Here is a 24,552-nt window from a genome sequence, read left to right on the forward strand (position 1 = left end):
CCTGCTATTTGCAAAAGCTGATTTTCTGCATTTTCAAATCCCAATTTTTAAAAACACAGTTCCCAAATGATTTATGTTCTGCAATTTGGTTTAAAGTCGCACTTATTGTCTACAAAATCGCAATCCCAAATGCACCCTTAATCAACTGGATCACTTATTAAAATATATAATTCCTAGGTATTTGTTAAGTACTACAAGCGCTTCAGTACCTAACAAAGGCAAAATATAAAATATGGGTATGCTTACATCATGAAAGCAATTTTTTTTTTATTTTTTCACATATGGCAAGCAGTCCAACGATCCCTTGTTGCATAGGTTCCACAATCATTTGGCCAAGACAATTGTTAAAAACCAGGTTGGAATGGTTGATTGTAATATTTAAACAAATGCAACACCCACCCCCCAGCGAGAACCTCTTAAAAACCTCATAGAAGATCGAACAATGAATTTGAAACTACAATTTAGTTTCCACCTTAACCTATTAGCCCCTTTGCCAAATATTAGAACATAGGATATCAAAAAACAGAATCAACAAAATCTAACTCTCAATTGAGGAAAGTGCAAACCAACCTAAGATTCCATAACCCACCCTTATAGCCACAACGTGGCTCGGTTATGGAAGTTGTATTCGTCAATTCCTCAACTGTTCTACTTTCTCATGATAGTGGTACGTGTGTTTCTTAACTTAGTGGATTAGTGAAGTTGTTATGCGTTAGTGGTTAGTGAAGCTGTTATGCGTTAGTGGTTAGTGAAGTTGTATTGCACTGGTAGTGGTGAGTGGAGTAGAAGTTATATTGTATTTAGTGGGTTATCTTGTAATATGAGTTAGTGGTTAGTGGAGTAATTGCTAGTGGGTTGTTTAGTAACTATTAAGTAACCGTGTTGTTCTATGTATACAAGCGGTTCTTCGCTCATCAAGTAGGTAGAGAAGCAATTAACTTGTGTACTGTTTCTTGTACTGTAGTTACTCCCACCCTAAGGGGAGATTATCAGTTTATTTTCGTTATATTCCATACACTTTGACTGGGACCTATTGGGTACAATCTGGAAACATCTCCTTCGAAGCAAAATCCCTACACCATACATCATGCAAAAACGAGCTCTATTATCGTTACCAACCAGGAAACCAATAAAACCTAATAACATCTCCAACCATCCTTATACTTCTCCAAAGACTACAGCCACGGGTACTTCTCACTGATTCTGAATTCCACTGACCACAGACTTCTCCATAATTTTATGCCAATAACCGTCTCCATAATGATCCTCTCACCAAATACCCATCAGTATTTTGTTTTTCAATGAAAATATATATTTTTCTGATAGGTCAACAGAACTGATGCACCATATAAAATTAACCCATGAACTCACCCTTTGACCCTTGGTTATGGAAGAAGGAGATGCAATTTGATTAAAAGACTATATATTATAGACCACTATCCCGACTTTCTTCTTGATTATATTCTTGGACTAATAATTATTGAGTTAGTCACATTTGCATCATATGACAAATGAAAAAATGATTCAGGAAAAAAAAAACTAAATCAGGAAAGCTATGACCTATAACAAGTTGCAGGAAATCTGCAATATAGTGGCTAACATAAGAAAACATGAATACATAATAAATAAATAAAATGAAGGAATAAAATAAGAGGATGCTCAAGTATCTATGACTTCACAATGAAGAAAAGAAGATATAGTTGAGACATACCCGATCTAAGAAATATTTGGCAACATCAGGAAGACAATGCAATTCCTCTCTTCTCTTGTACGTTTCCTGAATGGCATGATCCCTCCAAATTTCATCTACAATTGGAGCATATTCACGTGTAGCAGCAGGGAAGAAAGCATCCAAGTCTCCCATAGCCACAATATCCAGTAACCAGTCAGAAAAATGCTTGAACCTTTGATTGATTGAATAGATGCATTGCTTGCTTTCATTAATTCCTGTTTTGCCTATTTCAGATCACAATCAACTGCTTAGTTCATTCTTGCTAAGAGCAAAAAAACCTCTAGGTACACGTAACCTTTTTAGCATAGAGGACAAAGAGAAAGGTTATTAAGAGTTTCTATTAAATCTGTGGCATATCATACATGAAATTCAGGTCATAGCATGCCAAGTCCACCCTATTATAAAGAGATTGAAAGTATGAAAGGGGAAAAAATGTTATATGTGACTTCGTCAATAACAACAATATCATCTTCCCACCATGTCTCCTATATCTTCCGGGATCATCAGGTACACCATCATATTTAATAAAACTGATAAAGATGCATGCACCTAACATTTTTTTTTTTTTTTGATAAGTAGAGAATTTTATTAAAGAGTAAAGGCACCCCTAAACATACAGGAAATATACAAAAAAGGACTTCTAACATACCAGTCTCTTCCAGTAGGTCCAAAGTATACTTAGAGAAATTAGTTCCTTTTCAGGACCTTTTTCTCCTTGGTCAGTCGTTTTTAGGACCGCACGAACAGTATTTATTAAACCTGATATTATGATCCATGAGTCGCTTAATTTTGCACGCAACATGCCAGTGTCTTTCAGTAGGTCCAAGACATACTTTCTTTGTAATATTGGAGTTCCTTTTCATTACCATTGTTTTTGGTTAGCCAGTCGTTTGTAGGACCTCACTGACTGCATTTCAAAAAATACCTAAACTAACCATAGGTTTAGTGATGCAATCCTTGGCCATGCCAGAAACAGCAATATCATCCACAAGGAATCCCAATATTATAGTACCAACTCTAACTCCATCACCAAACATCGAGTGATCCAAAGCAGCATCTTGTAAGTTATAACCTATACTCATGGACCATGAATTAAACTTATTTAACCATGTCCTTTAAGATTGTTTCAGCCAGTATATGGCCTCCTCAACCTAACACCATATTTAAATTTCCCTCACCCATGTACACTTCTTCCAAAACACCCCACATAAAAATTTTCTCAGTATGAAGTAGATAATGTGATTATTTATTCACCACCATGACAAAAACTAAATCATAGAATTAGGCTTTGACAAGTTTCCAAAGCAATCTAACTCCAAAAGTTACCATATATGATTTCAATACCACACAATAGATTCGTGTTTTCACAATGGGAGAATTTGATTCCTCCTTTTCTTCTTGTATTATTATAAGATTTCAATTCTTAGCTAGTGCTTTAGCATTCTTACTATCTTTTAACTTTTCTATTCAACAATTACATATTAGTATTGCTCTCTACACTCTAATAAAAGAAAACTCCTTGTCATTATTTCTTTTTTGGTTTCATTAGTTCAATTATATTACTTTGTTTGGATTTAAAAGTACAAAAGGGTTAGGGTTATCTATGGTAGGAATTTCCCCTTGTTTCATAATTAATTCCTAGGCTTTAAACCATAGAATGTCCAAATAGCCCCAAAACATAGAAAACTTATTGCAGTACACTTATGATGAGAATCTAAGAATTTTTCAAATGGTACAACTGAAAAAGCCATTAACCTCTTTGTTATTACCATATTTCAATAACATAACATTTGGATTAATAAACCTAAATACAGGTTGAGGATGTATGGCCCCTAAATTAGAGTATAGTGGATACTTATCAAAAAAAGAAAAAGAAAAAGAAAAAAAGGAGTATAGTGGATGAACGAAGAAGTTCATTAGGAGTTTTTTTTTTTTCTTTTTGTTGATAAATAATGTAAAATTTTATTATTAAGGATTAATTCTGGTTTGAGAATTAATTTAGGAAAATCAGAAATTGTCCCAATTGGTGGAGTAGAGGATGTTGAAAGGTTGGCTAATCTTCTTGGATGTAGGGTTGCCTCTTTGCCTATGACTTACTTGGGTTTACCGTTGGGTGCTTCTTACAAGTCCAACTCTATTTGGAATGGTGTTATTGAAAAAATTGAAAGGAGGTTGGTGGGTTGGAAGCGGATGTACTTGTCGAAGGGTGCCCCGTTGACTCTTATCAACAGTACGCTCTCCAACATTCCCACTTATTACTTATCTTTGTTTCCTATTCCAGTGAGGGTGGCTAATCGTCTTGATAAAATTCAAAAGGATTTTCTTTGGGGAGGCATTGGTGATGAGAAAAAATTCCATCTAGTGAATTGGAACAAGATTTGTACACCTTTGTATGCAGGTGGGTTGGGAGTTCACAATCTCATCCAGTTCAATCGAGCGCTCTTGGGTAAATGGTTATGGAGATATGGTAGGGAGAGAGAGGCTTTATGGCGTTTGGTGATTGATGCCAAATTTCAGAGTCTAAAGGGTGGGTGGTGCTCGAAAGAGGTTTCGGGTTCCTTTGGAGTGGGTGTATGGAAACATATAAGGAGGGGGTGGGAGAAATTCCGCAATTTTGTTCGTTTTGAAGTGGGGAGTGGATTTAATATTAGTTTTTGGCAAGACTGGTGGTGTGGGGATAGTTCCTTAAAGCAATGCTTTCCAGCTCTTTTTTGTATAGTAAGGAACAAAGACGCGTTGGTGGCGGATAATTTGGTGGTCCATAATGGTGTAATTCAGTAGAATGTTCTTTTCACAAGACAAATCCAGGATTGGGAGATGGATATGTCCTTTCTTTCTTCGACCGATTATATTCTACTTCGATTCGTCATGGAGAGGGTGACAGATTAGTGTGGAATCCCTCTAAAAAAGGTTTATTTGAGGTGAGATCCTTCTATGAAGAGCTCTTTAAGAAAGATGGCCCATCTCTTCCATTTTTTCCTTGGAAGAATATTTGGCGTGTTAAGGCTCCAACTAGGGTGGCTTTCTTCGTATAGTCAGCAGCTTTTGGCAAAATATTGACGCATGATAACTTGCGTAAGAGGAATGTAATAGTAATGGAGTGGTATTGTCTATGCAAGAAGAGTGGGGAGTCTATTGATCACTTGTTGCTTCACTGCGAGGTCGCTCGGGCACTTTGGAGCTACGTTCTTATTTTATTTGGGGTTGAATGGGTTATGCCACGAACGGTGTTGGAGTTATTGATTAGTTGGGGACGGCAATTGGGAGTCGTCATGCTAAAGAGGCTTGGCGGTTAGCCCCTCTATGCTTGTTGTGGTGTATTTGGAGGGAGCGGAATGCTCGTCTGTTTGAAGATGTAGAGACACCTATGGTGGAACTACGGAAGCGGTTGCTCAATACTTTATATTCTTGGATAGCGCCACATCATAGTTTGAATGTCTTTACTTTTGTAGATTTTTTAAATTTATTTTCTGTTCGACCCTTTTAGGGGCTCTCTTGTATACTTCCCGTGTATAAGGGTTGCGCCCCTTAGCGCTTTTCAATAAATTGCTATTACTTATCAAAAAAAAAAATTTATTATTAAACCGTAAAACACTCCTAAGTATATAGGTTGTATACAAAGGGAGCTCCCACAAGCCCAAAACCCAAACAACAGCAAAAACACCCACAACCCAATCAACCCATCAAGCCTACAACCCAATAATCCCAAAACCCATGAGACAACAAAGTCCAAAACCCTCAAACGCTATCAAGCGTGAGCCTTGCTTTTCCCACGCCTAGATGACGCTCCCTTCGCGTAAAAATTAATGGAGCATTCCAAATTCAGAGGCTCCCCTCTACCCTTAACCTTCCGAGGGGAAACCTTTATTAAGTCTTCAATCCCCTCATCCCCAAACAAAGCCCAATCTAACAACGTGGCAGGGGGAAAATCACCCAAAGGGTACGGAAACTCTCCATCCTCCTCACCCCAAAAATCTCCATACTCCCCATCACAAACCACCATCTCTGAAGACTAACCAAATTCAAAATTCTTGGTATGGGAACGTGACAGATTGATAACACTAGGAGTTGCTGGAGCAAGACAGCCCCGAACCGTAGAAGAGATCGGCTTGATACGAGTATTTTCTGTTCTTTTTTTTTTTATAAGTAAGAAAGTTTTATTAATAGAAAGCGTAAGACGTTCCTAAGTATACAGGAAATATACACATAGCAGCCAAAGAAGCCCACAAAAAGAAAGACAAACCCGAAACAAACCCTCAAAAAACCAAAAAACCAAAAACCCTCAAACCCGTACCCTCAAGAAGCGTTCCCCGCTACCGCACATCAGCCTTCCCTTTCCTACGCCGAGAGGAGGGTCACCGTAGTTGATGGAGCTTACCAAGTTCAAAATCTCCCTCCTACCTTTAGACTTCAGGCATGCAATCTTAACATCCCAAAGAAAGTCCTCTTCAAAGGCATTCAGAGTAGCCAAGGACGGATCCTCACTATCAACACTATCCATCTTCAAATCCAAAGCCATGCTAGGAGGAAGAACACCCAAAGGGTACGTGAAATCACCAGCCTCCCCATCCCAAATCTCGTCATCCTGCTCCCAACAACTACCTCCCCAGACAGATCAAACCCTTCTGGCTACTTCTGAGATTGGGACAAACCATTTACCCTGAATTCATTGCCCTCTTCAAAGAAATAAGTGACGTGACCACTCAAGGGGGAGGGAAGCCCAATCAACCCATCATCCTTGACCTCTCAAGTCGAAGACGACACGACCGACTCTACAAGCGAGGAATGAGGAGTAGAGGCTTTCACAGCTGAGCTCGGGTTGAGAAAGCCCCTCCGAAGTAAACCCTTCTTCACAAAATCTGCCATTCCCGCAGAAACCTTCACTGGAGGCGTTGCAACTGCTTTCTTAGTAGAAAAACTAACAGGCGTCCTCATTGTTGCCAGAGATTTTGCTAATAAATCCTCATTCAACTGCACTGAACGACCTTCCCTAGCCTTCCGGTAGTATTTCTGAAAAGGCTTAGATATCGGCAACACGGAAAGAGAAGAACAAAGCTTCTCACCCAACACAGCTGCCCCTGAAGGAGGAGGAGGGGCAAAGATGGGTTGAGAAGACCCCTAAGGTTTGGGCTGAAGGGTCAAGCTAGCACCACCTGGACTGCTAGGCAAAGGGGCAGGAGTACCGAAAGAACCAAAACCAACAATTGAACTCACCGGAGCCAGAGGAACATCCAGAGACACAGAAGACAACATCTCCGGCGTCGGCAAGGGGGGAAAGACGAAGCGAGAGTAAGCAGATGGCTTGATGGAATCAACCGCTGATCAAGATGCAAACAGCTTGACCCACCCCCGGAAGTTGACAGACCCAGAACCACCCCAGAATCTGCTGCTGAAGTCATCTCCAGCCGAAGAGAACTCCCATGGGCAGCCGTCGAACGTTGAGAGCACTTCGCAGAAACAAGAGCCGCTACAGGATCCAACACAAGACCCGTATCCTCTGTGGCTTCTGTCTAATTCGTTTCTTTGAGTTTGGGTTTCGGCATGATCCGGCCCAAACAAAATCCTTTGCTCTTGAGGCCCAGACCGGACCCAACAGACCAACCCAAAAGCTTCCCAACAACCCGGCCCATAGCTAAGTTGAAACTAACGAACAGCTTGCTCCATGTACGCAAATTCAAACAAAAATTAGACCCCCTAGCAGAGCCTACCGCGCCTCAAGCAGAGAAACCAATAACAAGCTTCTTCTTGCCCAACGAACGCAGCAACTTCACGTTGCCCAATGGATCAAGCAAAGGTATCTCCAATGCAAAGCAATCCACCGCCGATCTCAAAACCTCACAATCTACAGACCTCACCACCAGGAGGATATCAAGAGCACACGGCTCCACTAACAAAGCCCACATCCTGGAATGCCAACCACCCACAATGGGCATCACCATCACAACAGGGCCCGAGTCTGACCTCATCACTCCTGCAAACGACGGCCCCGTCCTATTTAAAATCAAACCCCCTTGGCTCCTTCTCCTTCCTACCCTTCTTCTCTGCCGAAGACGAGGATCCACTCCCACAACCCACCATAGCAGAGAAAAAATCTAATGTCTTTCTAAGCTCACCGGAAAATTTGTGCCAACCCCACCCTCCCACGACCCTCAGGGATCAGAAGAATCCCTCTCCGACCGCCCATCCCATAAGTTGCTGTCTCTAAAAACCGGCCATCTTTGTTGCCACCTCTACGTGCAATCAAAACCTTCGACCCTTCCCTGAAAGATTTAACAAACTCTTTATCTTCAGGGAAACCCAAAAGAACCTCCATCGTCGACACTAGCCAAGCGATGCACTAGTTGCACAGGGTGACCTCGCCGAATAAGCCTTCCCTCTTTTCTTCCACCCACAGCACCGACGCCCCATCCAAGATCGAGAGCACAAAAGATTTCGACTCCACTAAGAACCTCCTTTCCATCTCAAGGCTCACCCAAACTCAGACGGCCATCCAAGGAGAGACTCGTACCACCGGATGGAGAGAACCACCCAGACATAAGACCCACCAGTCGAAGCCCCCTTCACGAACTAACTAGTGCGACCCAAGAGCACCTATATGCTCAAAACTCTGACCCGCACAACAACCAAGCTAGGAAAATACCCATTAAGTTGGAAAAATAAAATAAAATAAAAATAAATAGAAGACAGCTCTAAGCCCAACTATGCTCTACGGTACAAAATGGTTGACCATTATGAAGCAACACATTCATAAGAAAAGTGTAGCCAAAGTGAGAATATTAAGATAGATGAAAAGGAAAGTTTTCTTGATAAACAAAATAAAATTCATTAGATAAAAAGTAAACTCAAATACACGAAGATTGTATTAGAGCTACTCCTAAAGAATTGCAATCTAAAATCCAAATGATCTGGGAGGTATAAAAAAAAGACATGGAATGTACACTGCCAAAAGCAGACATCCAATCATACAAAGATATCAAAATATAGACTAAAGACGATCGAAGCATCAAAAGATTTGCTATTCCTCCCACTCTTTGTCCACATTACACAAAAGGGAATAGCATACCAGATCACTATACCCCTGTGATGACCAAACCTCCCTTGCCAACCTTGCAAGCAGCTGGATCATATTCTTTGGCCCTACCCACAAGATAACAAACAGAGAAAACACAAACAGCCGAATTTCTCTTGCGACAGAACAATGGTGTGATAGATAATCAACTGACTCTCCACTACAAATACAAAACCAATCGATAATCATAAACTCCTCATGTGAAGATTATCTATTAATTAACTATCTCCAAATGCTACTTTCCTAGCGAAGAAAGCAACCTTTCAAGGCATCTTAGTACCCCCATATACTCTTCGAAGGGAATTTCACACAAATCGACCCTTGCAACACTTCATAAAATAACCGAATCACAAATGTTGCAGACCGTGCTAATCTCCAATATATTTTATCTTTCCCTTCATTACAAGGGAAACTAGAATAGAACAAATCAAAGAAATGCCAATTCCAAATCCTGAGCATAAATAAACTAAAGATTTCAATACACCTTCCCCATCCCGCTAAGTCACCAAGATATGAAGCAACGGTAATATCCTTGTCCACAGCCAAAAGGGATAAATCATACCAAGATGAGTTGGAAATACAATAACTAACATATAAAAAAATGAATTCAAAAAGGTAAGATGGCATTTATTGAGGAAAAGCTGAATGAGAGTTTTCCTAAGATGATTTGGCTAGGTGATGAATTCAAATATCAACTGGTGAGTTGGTCCAACGTATGTACACCCATCGCTAAGGGAGGGTTGGGGATTAGGAACTTACTGAGCTTTAATCATGCTCTCTTAGGTAAATAGCTTTGGCACTATGGGCTTGAAAAAAATGGTTGGTGGAGGGTGGCGGTGGATTCTAAATATGGAAGTGCTTGGGGAGGGTGGTGTTCTAGAGAGCCCATCGGGGCATATGAGGTGGGTTTATAGAAGAATATTAGGAGGGGTTGGGGAAGTTTTGTAGTCATACTAGATTTGAGGTGGAAGATAGATCCAACGTTAGATTCTAACATAATCTTTGGTGTGGGGATACGGCCCTTAAGGAAGCTTTTCCTGTTTTATTTGGTCTTGCTCGCATAAAGGATGCTTCTATTGTGAGTCTTGTGAAATTATTGGGAAGTGTCATTCAGTGAAATGTGAGCTTTACTAGAGCGGCTCATAATTGGGAGATATAAGCCTTTGCCTCATTTTTAGGGTGTTGCATTTAGCGAGATTGAGATAGGTAGGGGAGGACAAGCTATGGTGGGTCCCTTCTAAAAGGGTTTGTTTGGCATTAAGTCTTTCTACAGAATCATGGGCTGTCATGATTGTGTCCGTTTCTAGTGGAAAAGTGTTTGGCGAACTAAGGTTCCATTGAGAGTGGTCTTTTTTGTTTGGATAGCGGCTCTAGGAAAGATCCTTACTATGGATAATCTCCGAAAGCGGCATGTCATTGTGGTTCGTTGGTGTTGCTTATGTAAAAGGAATGGGGAGTTCGTGAACCATCTTCTGCTTCATTGTGAGGTTGCTTGCGCCATTTGGAATACTTTCTCCAATCGATTTGAGTTGTCTTAGGTCATACCTAGACGCATTGTCGATTTGTATGCTTGTTGGTGGACTGTTGGCAACACTTGGATTGTTGTTATGTGAAGGATGATGCTTTCGTGCCTTTTGTGGTGTCTATGGAGGGAAATGAACGTTATAAGTTTTGAGGATCATGAAAGGACTTTGGAGGAGATAAAGTCTCTATTTTTTAAAATATTGTATCTTTGAACAGTTGTTTTTGTTTCTCATTTGATGATTAGTTATCATGATTGCTTCTCCTAATTGGGTAATTTCTCTTGTATACTTCTTGTGTACCTGAAAGTACCTTACGCTTTTAATTATATTTCGATAACTTATTAAAAAAAAAGAAGATGATTTGGCCATATATGACAGACTTATGAATACACCACGAAACTAATTTAATTCGAGTCGAGTGTAAAATGAAGAAGGCCTAAATAAAGTGGCTAAAAGTAGTAAAGAAAGATATGATAAACAAGGAGGTAAAAAGCTTAATCTTAAATAGGACCAGCTGGTAGGAAAGATACATGCAATCTATCCTAATATAAAAGGATCGATGGGGTTGACCCAAATTTAATTGGGATTAAAGCTTCACTAGGTTGAGTTTAGTTGAGTTTATCCAAATGTAATCCATGCGCACAAACATATGGCATTGACCCCATGACCTTACTTTGCAATCCTTGTTTATAATGACTCGATGAGAGGGGAACTCATTTGATCCAAAGACCATAGGTTATAACTCTTTTGGATGCTAAATTAACACACCACTCTTTGCTTGTTGAGCTACTCTCAACCTAATGAGCAAGAACATATTCCATTTGCATATAGAAAATAAAAGAAAAAAGGAAACTATAATTAATGAAACAAACATTTTTACTTCCAAAGACTTTTGCATATAGCAATGAACAAAATATAATTTCCTGGGATTTGCAAAACAAATAACCACAAGAATCTTGAATATAAAAAAAGAATGCGGCAAAAATGGGTACCAAAAAGGAAATCACAAGAGTAATCAATGCTTTTGCTTAATCAAAGATCAATATTTCCACCATAAAAGGGACATACAATGTAGAAAAGAGTAAAATTTAGACCTGGGGCAGAGTCTTCAGAATTCAAAGCAGTAGTTTTTCCCTCTATCAATGCTTCCTCTTCAAACTGCTCTCGTGCCTCAAGTAATATGCTAAGATACTTGTACATATTGCTTTGAATCACAAGTTTGATATTCTGCAGCTCTTCTGGAGTGAACCTGCTCCCGTACAAAAACCTGGCCTGTTCATGAAAACAACAGAAACTCTGAGCATTAAAAGAAATGTGATACAGATTAAAAAATATAACATGCTCACACAAAGAAATCATGCTATTGAATTGGGTAATAAAATTTCAGATAGCAAAGGCAAAAGGACATTAGTAAAGAACCAATCTATTGTAAGTACATTTTAAGTTTAAACCATTCAGCATATGCTTGGCTTTTCTCAGATTCTAACTAACACTGTTTATTTGGAGGGAGAGGGGAAAATAGAATACCTCCATTTGGCACAGAGGAGAGAGAGAGAGAGAGAGAGAGAGATCTGGACCCACCAAAACCAATCTGCCCACAATGGGTGGATAGGGGGAGGGAGACAAGCTAACAAAATTTTTGTGACTACATTTTTATCCCTGTTCTGAACAAATTATATCCTAACAATAAAATTTGGCTTTACATTAATACGTTTAATATCCTTCCTCTTTCCCTTCCCTCCTACCAAACCATGAGAGGGGAAGATCCTCTCACTTCTCCTTCCTTCCCCCTCTCCATTCCTCCTACCAACATAGTATGTAACATTTTGTACTACCAATATATGGTTTTCAACCAAAAACAGCATCCACGAATCACATAATCGAATATGAAGCTAATGTAGGCCTACCGAAGAGAAATACTTTCTGAAGAGACAATTGGTACCCCTTTTGTTTTAATTACATCAATGAAATCTTAAACATTGAATTCTTGAGCGGGGCTGGGGGGGGTGGGGGGGAACATGAGGAGACACAACACTGACAACATTAAAAATTAAGCTGCATACTGAATTTGGCACCAAAAGGAAAAAGATGATAAAAACAAAATTTATAACACATACACAATATAAAGGTAGCACAAAAACAGTACTTTTTCTCTTTAATTCTATATAGGCACTAAAATATATGATATACCTGCTTGAAGATAGTACTGGTTCCAGATCCTTCCAACCCAAATAACAAAAGTTTATGGACTCTTCCCTGCTCCAAATACTCGGGCACAGACCTACCTGAAAAATTAGTTGAATCTTCTTTTGTCCCATGAATACCAGGTGGAACAGGCAATGAAAGTAATGAACAAATGAATCGAGTGGACGCCTGCCTACCAAAAACCAAACTGCAACTGTATAAAAAACCAACTCAAGTCCATTTGTTGAATTCATAACATGAACCTGACAAGAGATATATCTTATTCACAGATATGAGAGAACCTTTCCCCATATGTTCCCTTTAATGTTATTTTGACCTTCTTCCTCATAAGATCCGTCATCATACACCCAAAAATGAGTTTCCCGTGGGCACTGTACCTTGGCCAGCTGAAGTCAATAACACACAAATCAAGTTCCAACGGTAATGATTCAGGAAAAAAAAAAATTCCAACGCTAATGACACCAAACCATAAGCAGAAACCAACTTAAAAGGATGGAGCAACCTAGACGTTCTCAAGCAACCACTTCAACAAGTACACTTAAACCCCTAAGAAAAAAAAAAAAACAGGGTTTAGCATTAGAACTATTGTATAAACAGCTTTGAGAGATTTGCCTATTAGGAATTATGGATGATAACTTGAATTCAAGACATATAAGCTAATTATGTAGAATATATAGATCGGGAGAAATCAATAGCCAAAAACTCGAATATATCATTGAAATAAGCAGGAGGGGGCAGGGGGAACTGCAGATTGGAAGGAGATTAGATTTAGGAGCGCCTTATACTTTTTTTAATAAAACCTTTGTTACTTATCAAAAAGCCAGGAGGTAAAAGCATAATTTGCAAATTAGCAAATATGCATCATAAATTCATCGATTTTCTATCCATCTATAGGCCATTATTTTGTGTTCTTGGAGAGTGACTTTATATTCCTATGCCTTAATTTTCAAACATCTCCTTGATTTCCTTAAACCACACAAAACAACCTTTAGCCACCAGAGTTTTGAGTTGCAAAGGAAGCTTTATTGAAGAAAGGTCAAAGTTCTAGAGCTACTGCAGCAAAAGACAAATGGGTCATTTGTTGGGAATTTTGCGGATCAATGGGGCTATGTCTACTGATCCGGTGAAAATTAAGGATCAAATTGTGAATTATTATGACACACTGCACACCGAGCAGAGCAGAGTTTGTAGCGGCCTAGGGTGGATGGGATTTCTTTCTCTTCCATTGATGCAGATGAATGTCTCTGGTTAGAATATGCCTTTGAGGAGCAGGAGGTGTGGGAGGTGGTGCGGGAGATGAACGGGGATAAGGCACCGGGGCCAGATGGCTTTTCTATGGCTTTCTTTCAAAAATGTTAGGGGGTTCTCAAAAAAGATATTATGGGAGTATTTTCAGAATTTCATAATAATTGCCAGTTTGAGAGGAGTTTGAATGCAACTTTTGTTTCCCTAATTCCTAAGAAGGCAAACGCGGTGGAGGTTAAGGACTTTAGACCTATTAGTTTGGTGGGAGGGCTCTATAAAATTATTTCGAAGGTCCTTGCTAACAGGCTCAAATCTGTGTTGGGGGAAATTATTTCGAGCTCTCAGAATGCTTTCATTGGTGGACGGCAAATCTTGGATTCAGTTCTTATAGCCAGAGTGTCTAGATAGCCAAATGCGGTCGGGGGAGGCCCGGTTATTGTGCAAGCTGGATTTGGAGAAATATGATCATGTGAATTGGGATTTCTTACTTTACATGCTTTAGAGGTGTGGGTTTGGGAAGAGGTGGAGGGATTGGATTAAATTTTGCGTATTTACAGTAAAATTTTCCATTTTGGTTAATGGCGCCCCTACAGGTTTCTTTCAGAGCTCGCGGGGGATTAGGCAAGGTGATCCTCTTTCTCCTTTGTTGTTTGTGGTTGTTATGGAAGCGCTTAGTAGGATGTTAAATGCATCTATGCTCCAAGGCTTGTTGTCAGATTTCTCGGTGGGCATCAAGGAGAATGAAGCTTTAGTGGTACATCATTTGTTGTTTGCGAATGGTACCTTAATTTTTTGTAGAGCACAGGCCGAGCATATTCGAAATTTGAGGTGTAACTTCTTATGTTTTGAAGCGGTGTCAAGGTTGAGGATCAATTTAGACAAATCCAAATTGGTCCCTATTGGTGAGGTGGAATATGTGGAGTCTTTGGCACGTTCTAGGGTGTAGAATTGGGTCTCTGCCGATGACTTATTTGGGTATGCCGTTGGGGGCGTCGTTCAAATCTATTTTTATTTGGAATGGGGTTATTGAGAAGGTGGAACGAAGGCTGGCTAGTTGGAAGAAACTTTATTTATCCAAGGGTGGTAGGGTGACGTTGATCCACAATACTCTTTCTAGTATTCCTACTTATTATTTCTCTCTATTCCCTATTCTTGTGAGTGTAGCTAAGAAACTGGAGGGAGTTTCTGTGGAGTGGTATGGGGGAGGAGACTAAATTTCATTTAGTCAATTGGCATCGAGTTTGTACTCCAATCAAGGCTGGTGGACTGGAGATTCGTAATGTTATTAATTTTAATCAAGCCCTATTGGGGAAATGGATGTGGAGGTTTTCTCAAAAGCCCGATGCTTTGTGGAGATCGGTGATTGAGGTGAAGTATGGGAGTGTGAGGGGAGGTTGGTGTTCTTTACCGGTGACGAGGCCTTATGGTGTGACTATTTGGAAGTTTATTCGAAGACGGTGGAATACTGTTGCCAAGTACCTACGTTTCGAAGTGGGTGATAGGTCTCATATTCGCTTTTGGTATGATTTATGGTGGGGGGACAGGCCACTCAAGCTCTGTTATCTAGTTTTGTACGCTATTGCGCGTTCTCCTGATGCTTGGGCGGTGGATAATTTGTCTGTGGTAAGAGGAGTGGCCCACTGGAATGTTCTCTTTACGCGCTATGCTCAGGATTAGGAAGTGGAGATGGTGATGTCCTTCTATGAACAGTTATACTCTATTCGGATTTGGTATGCCAATGATGATAGGATGGTGGAATCTTCCTAAAAGGAGGAATTTTGAAGTGAAAACTTTCTATAAAGCGCTAGTTTGTCATGAGGCAGCTACTTTTCCTTATAATGATATATGGCGTGTTAAAGCTCCGAAGCGGGTGGCGTTCTTTGTTTGGACAGTGACTTTAGAAAAGATTTTAACACATGACAATTTACGCAGACGTGGTGTTGTGGTGGTAGAGTGGTGTGTTATGTGTAAGAAGCATGGGGAATCCGTGAATCACCTTCTTCTTCATTGTAACGTGGCACGGATTGTTTAGAGTTCTTTTTCTAGTTTGTTCGGGGTGGAGTGGGTTATGCCTAGTAGTGTCTTGGATTTATTGAGTGATTGGGGCACTTTGCGAGGTCATGGTCCTGTTAACCGTATTTAGAAGCTTCCTTTATGTGTTTTGTGGGGCTTGTGGCGTGAGAGATATTCTAGGTGTTTTGAGGATGCAGAGGTACTAGTTGGGGTTCTTTGTAGAAATGTGCCTAGTATGTTATATCTTTGAGTGTCGGCGCATAGCCCGGGTAGTATGTCGTTCGCTGATTCTTTACTTTCTTATTCGTCTCTTTCCTCTGATTAGGGGCACTTTCGTATACTTCATGTATACTAGGATTGTGCCCCTCTGCGCTTTTTAATGAATTCTTACTTATCAAAAAAAAATATATAAACTGATTGTAATTGTTTATTCTATAGTGGATAAGTTTCCTAGCATTGCCTGACCCAAGAGTGATTTTACTTTTGAACAGTTCTTCAAGAGGTTTTTACTTCATCACAAAATTCTTGTCTACTTTATTATAAGCCTTGTTGGATTTCGATGATATTCTATGTGGTTGAAACAAAACACTCTCCCTCACTCCCTCCCTATAGGTCTTTGTTTGTTATTTGGGGTCATTGGGCGTTTTTCAGGTCATGTGACCTTGCTAAAAATGGAAGTGCAGAAATAGCAAATAATGTCAAGCTTGTCAACAAGAAAATGATTCAGTTGTTAATGCCAGCTAATGGGCATCTTATCAATTCCAAAGGAATCATGAGAAGACTTAATGTCCTCATTGTGGAGAATCCGTCGAGAATCTAACTTAATTCTCTTGTAGATTGGCTTAATGTGCACTTCAAAAACATTTCAAAAGGTAGATGATGCATATTCCAATGTTTGTTGCAGAAATATATTTGGATCTCCTTTTTGGTAACCTTTTTTTTTTATAAGTAATTGAAATATCAATAAAAGCATAAGGCGTCCTCATGTACACAAGAAGTATACAAGAGAAGCCACCTAGCTAAAGAGATAAAAAAAAAAAAAAAAAAAAATCATGATAACTAATCATCAAAGGAGAAACAAAACCAGTTGTCCAAAGATACAATGTGTTGAAAAAAAGAGACTTAATCTCCTCCAAAGTCCTCTCATGGTCTTCAAAACTTCTATAATTCATTTCCCGCCATTGACACCACAAAATGCACAGAGGCATCATCTTCCACAAAGAAGCACTTCTAGTGTTGCCAACAGTCCACCAACCAGCATACAAACCCAAGACAACCCAAATCGACTGAAGAACACATTCCAAATTGCACAAGCAACCTCACAATTAAGCAGAAGACGGTCAACGAACTCCACATCCCTTTTACATAAACAACACCAATCAATCACAATGACGTGCCGCTCACAAAAATTGTTCATGGTAACGATCTTTCCTAAGGCCGCCGGCCAACCAAAAAATGTCACCCTCAACGGAACCTTAGTACGCTAAAAACTTTTCCAAGGGAAACAAACACCATCATGATCACCCATGAGACTGTAGAAATAACACCAAACAACCCATTTTTGGAAGGGACCCACCACAACTTATCCTCCCCTTCTCATCTCACTCTCACTAAATACAACACCATGTAGAACGAGGCGAAGGCTTCTACCTCCCAAACATAAGTTGCTCTAGTAAAGTTCATTTTAACTGAATGACGCCTCTAGAAAATTCCACGAGAGTCGCATCCATAATGCAATCAATAGCAAATAAAACTGGAAATGCTTTCTTAAGGGTCCTATCCCCACACCAATGATCATGCCAGAATCTAATCTTAAATAGTCTCCCACCTTAAATCTAATATGACTACGAAACTTCCCCCAACCTCTCCTAATAAACTTCCATAAACCCACCCCATACGCCCCAATGGGCTCACAAGAACACCACCCTCCCCATGTACTTCCATATTTAGAGTTTACCACCATCCTCCACCAAGCATCTCTCACAATCCCATAACACCAAAGCCATTTACTTAAGAGAACATGATTGAACTTCAATAGGTTCCTAATCCCTAACCCTCCCTCAGAGCTCGATGTACAAATCTTGGACCATCTCACCGAGTGATATTTGAACTCATCACCTAGCCCCATGAGAAATCACATTGGAGCTTCTCAATACAGTTTGACACACTCGCAGGGAGAGGAAAAAGAGACATGAACTACGTAGTTAAGTTGGATAGGTGCTTCTCAATACTAGCCAATTGACGTTCTATCTTCTCAATCACACTATCCCATATATATGTTTGGCCTTATAGGAAGCCCCCAAAGGAAGACCAAGATACTTCAAGGGCAGAGACGCAACCCCACAACCCAAAATTCCCACCAACCCTGCAATATTATCAACATAACCCACAGAAACCAATTCCAACTTAGCTAAGTTTGTCTTCAAACTCGACACTGTTCCAAATAATAAGAATAAACTCCGTAAAAAGTGTAGATGATTTGGGTCGGCCCCACATAAAAGTAAGGTATCATCAGCAAACAAAAGATGGAAATATCAGTACCTGTCCCCACTGAGAAACCAGACAACAAACCTCCAATTACTGTAGCTGAAATCATCTTACCTAATACCTCCACCACTATGACAAACAATAGGGAAGACAAAGGGTCCTCTTGCCTCAAGCCACGAAAACTACTAAAGAAGGCTGTGGAAGTGCCATTCACCAAAACAAAGAATCGCACTGAAAAAATACAATGAGCTATCCAAGAACACCATTTCCCTCCAAACCCGCATCTTCTCAACATATACAGCAAGAATTCCCAGCTTACATGATCATAAGCTTTTTCTAGGTCCAATTTATAAATAACCCCCAATTCTCAAGATCTCAAGCTGCTGTCAAGACATTCATTGGCAATAAGAATAGGATCTAGAATTTGCCTACCTCGAACGAAAGCATTTTCTGACTTAGAAATGATCTTCTCCAACACCATCTTAAGCATGTTCACTTGAGTCTTAGCAATAATCTTGTAGATGCAACCCACAAGACTGACTGGATGAAAATGCTTAGAGTCAATAGCCCCTGGACTCTTCGGAATATGGGCGAGGAACGTAGCATTAAGGCTTCTCTCGATCTTACCACTAGCATGTAATTCACAAAAGACCTTCATGATGTCCTCTTTCAAAACAATCTAACATGCTTGGATGAACACCATAGGGTAACCATCAAGGCCCAGAGCCTTATCACCATTCACTGCTTTCACAACCTCCCACACCTCCTTTTGGTAACCTAGGTGGAGGAAACGAGGGAGAAGACGATAGGAGGAAGGGGGGAGAGGAGCCACCGACGGTAGTTGGCCAGACATTTTTGAGGGCTTTCCCTACCAAACAAAATCTGTAAATCATTGTATGTCCACCTCTATGTTACTTTCAACACAAGATAACTTCCATAAAAGAATTCAAGTCAACTTGATTTTCTAAGTCTCTTCTTCCAACTGATATTTTCACTTGATCCACATTGACCCTTTAGTCTTCTGAATGCATTGATCATAAATCTTTCATATTATATATGATTTGGATGTTGGTATTGAAAAAACGTATCACTGTTGAATTATCACCACTTTCTTTCAAAAAATAAAAAATCTAGCTTTTGCATATATCTAAACCTCTCACATTCAACTATTTACAAAGCATACCCAAAATGGAAAACCAGCTTGGAGCAGTGACAGAAACACAAATTCTTAAGGGGTAGGGCTGTATCAAAGATGTACAGGTTCCAGGACAACTGGGTAGTGGCTGGAGGAAAATTTTAGATGAGCTTCTTATATTGCACTAGGAAACAAATCCATATAATACGTGAAATGAAAGCTTTTAAATTCATAAAAATTTAAAAATTTAAAAATTAGAATTAAAAATTTCAAAAAAAAAAAATTCTCTGCTTAGGGATTCACATGGCTGGACAAATAGTCTAAATCCGTTGACTCAATTTCACGCATATAAAGAGAAACACGCATACCTTCAACACTCTGAGCTCAATCTTGGTGATCTCACGGCCATTCATGCAAACTTTTGTGTTCCCATTACTCGCATCCTGCCGAAGCTTACCCCCAACGTTCAATTTCGAACTGATTATTCTATCAGGCTTCTCTCCCTCCTGCAATCCAGCCACTCAAAAACAAATAAACACAACAAACCAATAAACACATACAAAAACTACAAAAATCACAAACACCATCAAAATTCTCAAACCAAATCCTCCATTTTCTTTTACCTTTCCCCAAAGCCCAGAATCCTTATCGTACCAATACCGGCCGGGCTTTAGCTTCTGCGGCGGAATCGAACACCCTAGAACCTCCGCCAACTCCTCCTGCCGCAACTGCTTCCCATTCACAACCAATTGCTCTGGCCTCAGCTGGTTCGCCGCGCACTCCTTCTCGGCTTTCATTATCTGCTTCACCTCCAAGGGACTGCAAACCCTTGCCAAGATCCTCGAGCTCGTCCCTAGCCGGGACCGCCCAGCCTCGTCGATCGGCTGCCCAATGCAGCTCACGCACTTCCTCCCCTCCGGCATCGACCCCATCGCCTTCAGCACACAATGGCCGCAGTATCTCGCGCCGCAAACGATACAAGCCTCCCTCTCCCTCAACCTGTTCCCTCTCCCGCACCTACTACACACTCCTCGCTTCTTCCACGATTTTTTCTCGCCATTCCTCGCCACCGACATCGGCGACCCGACCACGGACTCCGAGTACGTATCCGATTCGTCCTCCTCGTACTCCGAGTCCCTCGGAGTATTGAACGTCACCACCGGACCTTGCTTCCCTTCAATCACATCAGGTTTTCGCACCGAATCCGGGTGCGGATCTCTAATGCCGTTTGTAAATTCCGATTCTCCGTCTCCGGTGCTCTGTAGCTCGAACTGAGTTCTCGAAGCCGAAGAGCATCTCTGGCTCTCCACGGGAGTGTTCAGCTCTTTGCTACTACTAAGACCTCCATTACTAGTCCGATTAAATCTCCAGGCCCTCGGAGTAATCGGCATGGCAACCGGGATAGATGACAGGCTCGAAACCGAAGCCACCGAAGAACTGCGAATCGAAACGGAGCCCAGGTCCAGGGGATCAACCTTGGGGACTTCGTAGGAAACCGGAGGCCCTTGGTACTCGATCGCGATTGAGTAGTCGAGCTGCTCTTCGTCCGGCAACGGCGCACCCGCCGGTAGCATCTTTCTCAGAGCCTCTTCCCATGCTTTTCCCTCTTCTGCCGCTGCTGCTGCTGGCTCTGACGCCATCCTTGAGCCCTGTTTGGTCCCCGAGAAAGCCCGGGAAAGTGAGAGAGAAAGTGGAGCCAACGGAAAGGTCTTCTACTTTCCGAGTGAAAGAAAGTGAGAGTTAGTTGTTTGTGTGTTGGGGAGAGTTAGCGGAAAAGTAAACGGAGTTGAAGAGATTCAAGTTCCAGTTAGATTCTGATGTGTTTATTTATTATTTTATATCTTTAATTGCTATAAAATATTATGAATGCGTGTTTTAAGCAAATTAATCGTTGTTACAAAGGTGATAAGATTATGTTATTTGCAGGTGTCGTCAGAGTTAGGTGACGAAGGGTTGGATTTTTTCAATCCTACTTAATTAGAAAATGAAAATAATTAATTAATTAATTAAATTAAACAAGGAAAAATTAAGCAATAGTACCTAATAAATTTATTTCGCAGTTTCCTAATAAATAAAAAAATTAAGCAATAAAATTTAAAAAATAAATTAAATTATTTAGTGGTGAATGCGAGGAATAGTACCTTATCAGTTTATAAGAATTTTATAGTAAAAATTATTGTATTCCTAACCAAACCCTTGTAATTAATTATGGGGAAATGATAGACTTGTCCGTCCCTGTCCATCTTTTACTATTAAAATAATACATTATATATTTTTTTTCATTTACCCTTTCTGATTTGTTCATCTTTTACTATTAAAATGTATTATTTTAATAGTAAAAGATGGACGACCGTCCCCCGTCTATAATTTCTCTTAATTATGAGTTACACATTATAAATCTTTTCAATTTAGTGATTCATGTCCTCTTAAAGACATCTAATATAATTGGAAAAAAAAATACAAAAATGTAGTAAAATAGAGATGTTCTAATGCTCCGTTTGTTTTGGCGTAAAATGTTTTGTGAAAAATATTTTCGACATTTTTCTGGTGTTTGGTGGGGGGCGAAAATAATGGTCAATAGAAATCATTTTCAGTTTGACCGTAAGTCTTTTTAATTTTTGAAAAACTATTTACTGTCTAAATCGTTTTCTAGATTTAAACTATTTATTTTTTCACGCACGTTTATGGAAATTCGTCACTATTGGGCACTGGAGTTTGATGGTAACTCGACTCTACAGTCAAAGATTCTCGAATTTTAGTATTCGATTGCCGAAATCCAACAACACTAACTAAGATCTGATTAGTATGGCCGGCATCCTGCAACTTTGCTGGATTCCGGCAGACTAAATTCCTAAATGTAGAACATGCTCTTTGTCGCTCAGCTTGCCCTTTTGTTTCATAGAAGTTCTGAAGAACGAATGGAACAAAAGAATATAAGAACGTGAATTGATTATTTACAACATGATGGGACCCTATATGAGTATTAAATAAAGTTCATGTAAATTAAAAAAAAAAAAAAAAAAGGATTTCATGTCCGAATTCAATAGAGATAATATTAAATTTTAAATATAATTGAAAGGAGGCATTGTTCTCCAACAGGATTTGTGGGTGATTCGTGGTGAGGATCAATTGCTTGAGGAACTTGATTTGATTCATTATTCAATTAGCTGTGCCGGTCTGCTTAATCAACCCATGAAGAGGTAACCTTTAAAGATAAAAAAAAAAAATATATATATATATATAAAAAGTCAAAAATACTAGTAAAGTATTTTATGAGTAAAATTATCTTCTTTTTTCATTTTTCTTTTTTTTAACAATTTTGCTCTTTTTAAAATAAATAACCAGCTCTATCGAATTTTATTTAAAATAGAGAGGATCCTTCTCCTCCTATCTCAACGTGACCGAAACGTCTTTAAGTTTATATCGCAGTTTGACCATATAGTAGCTCCTTAAAAATCGAGAATCCATCTCATCGTCAAAATCTAATGTTGATGTTGTTATATTTAGGGTAGTAATCAATTTGATTCAATTACAAACCCCATAAACTGAAAGAAGTAATTTTCTCTATTTATATGCATTTTTACAGTTAATAGCAGTCGTGTTGGGGACAATTTTAGAGCAAGTGCACACGAAAGAGGTTTTCAAGTAATGCACATAATTGATTAATGGATATTTCACCAATGAATCTCCTTCATGTTATTTAATGCTCCATTTGTTTTTGACATAAAATATTTTAAAAAAAATATTTTCTGTATTTTTTAGTGTTTGGTGCAGCTAAACATGATGGTCAACAAAAATTATTTTTAGTTTGACCGTAAAAGCCTTTGTAATTTTTGAAAAACGATTTACGGTTTTAAAAACTGTAAATCGTTTTATGGATTTAAACTCTTCATTCTTACAAGCACGTTTGTGGAAATCCTCCACTATCAGGCATTTGAATTTGTTGGTAACCCGAATCTACCACCGTAAGTCTCCGAATTTTGTTATCTGATTCCCGAATTTTGGCATCAATGACCGCCACTGGATTCCAGCAAAACATGTCAGAATTCGGCTGGTGCCGGAATCCGTCGACATCCAAAACTATCGCCAAATTCTAGCGAAACTAGCTGGAATATGGCAATTGCCGACAGATTCCAACCTTCATCGTCGGAATCCAGTAATAGTAACCGGAATCCTGCTGGCCAGTGACAGAATCTTGTCATCGCTTATTTTTTGCCATTGGTATTTTTTCGTACGAGACAAACGCCGAAAATATTTTTAGGAAGATTATTTTTTTGAAAAATAATTTCGTTGAAAATATTTTATGACGAAAAACATTATACGTCGAAATAAACGGAGCATAAAATTTATTTCCTAACTTGCTTATTTTAATTGTATGGGGACTAGAAATGCAAGAAGAAATTGCTGCAATTTGCCAATTTCTGCTAATTTTAGTGTTTGACATGGTGAGAGAAACACACACATATATATATTTGTTATTTTATGAAATGATTTTGAATTTAGTTCGGAGGCACAAGAGAGTTGGAAGCAGGAGTTAGAAAAACTAATGCAAAACCATGAAGGTTTGAGAAATTCTCTTTTGCAGTGGTGTTATACCAGTTATGGGGGGGTATTTTCCTTTTTGTTTTATCCATCCTCAATTTTTATTTTATTTTTAATAATACTTTGGATTTCATTAAACTCATAAAAATATAACAAGTTGCTGTCATAAAACCAAGTCACAGATACAATTAAGGATGTTTTCCATCCATACCTAATTTATGACTTGTTTAACAGCTGCTTTGGCTAAACCATGGGTAGCAGAATTTACCTCTCTACTAATATAATCAATCTGCCAACTTTGCATACAATTTACCTCTGAGACTTAACTATTTGTCTGACAATGTAGCCCACCAGCTTAAATATGGTCAAAATCTTCCAAAGTGAAGTTTTTTAGTGTTGCTATTAGTTCTATAATTACCATTGTTAGTACTTGCCTGAGTTGAATGATTCATGGTGGAATATGGATGTATGTATTGAGGATCAAATAGTTATTGGAGATCGGTATCTTATTTTGGAGGAGTTTTTGTATCAAATGATTGTAATCTTCGATCTAGAATGTTTAAGTATAATTTTTTTAATAATAATAAAAAAAAAAAATCAA

The 24,552-nt window shown here is 39.3% G+C and overlaps 1 protein-coding gene across 1 annotated transcript in view; it reads right to left on the minus strand.

The window, feature by feature from the left end:
- Nucleotides 1-21,190, minus strand: part of LOC133866951 (extra-large guanine nucleotide-binding protein 3-like) — a 30,339-nt gene extending 9,149 nt beyond the window's left edge. The window contains exons 1-6 of the mRNA XM_062303615.1: nt 20,033-21,190; nt 19,778-19,915; nt 12,811-12,915; nt 12,515-12,697; nt 11,419-11,596; nt 1,712-1,956 (exon numbers count right to left, since the gene is read on the minus strand). Of these exons, the coding sequence (XP_062159599.1) occupies nt 1,712-1,956; nt 11,419-11,596; nt 12,515-12,697; nt 12,811-12,915; nt 19,778-19,915; nt 20,033-21,049 (1,866 nt within the window). The 5' untranslated portion in view covers nt 21,050-21,190. The remainder of the gene's footprint in view (nt 1-1,711; nt 1,957-11,418; nt 11,597-12,514; nt 12,698-12,810; nt 12,916-19,777; nt 19,916-20,032) is intronic.
- Nucleotides 21,191-24,552: the final 3,362 nt, after the last annotated feature.

Source organism: Alnus glutinosa, chromosome 4, assembly GCF_958979055.1.
Source record: "Alnus glutinosa chromosome 4, dhAlnGlut1.1, whole genome shotgun sequence".
NCBI lineage: Eukaryota > Viridiplantae > Streptophyta > Magnoliopsida > Fagales > Betulaceae > Alnus > Alnus glutinosa.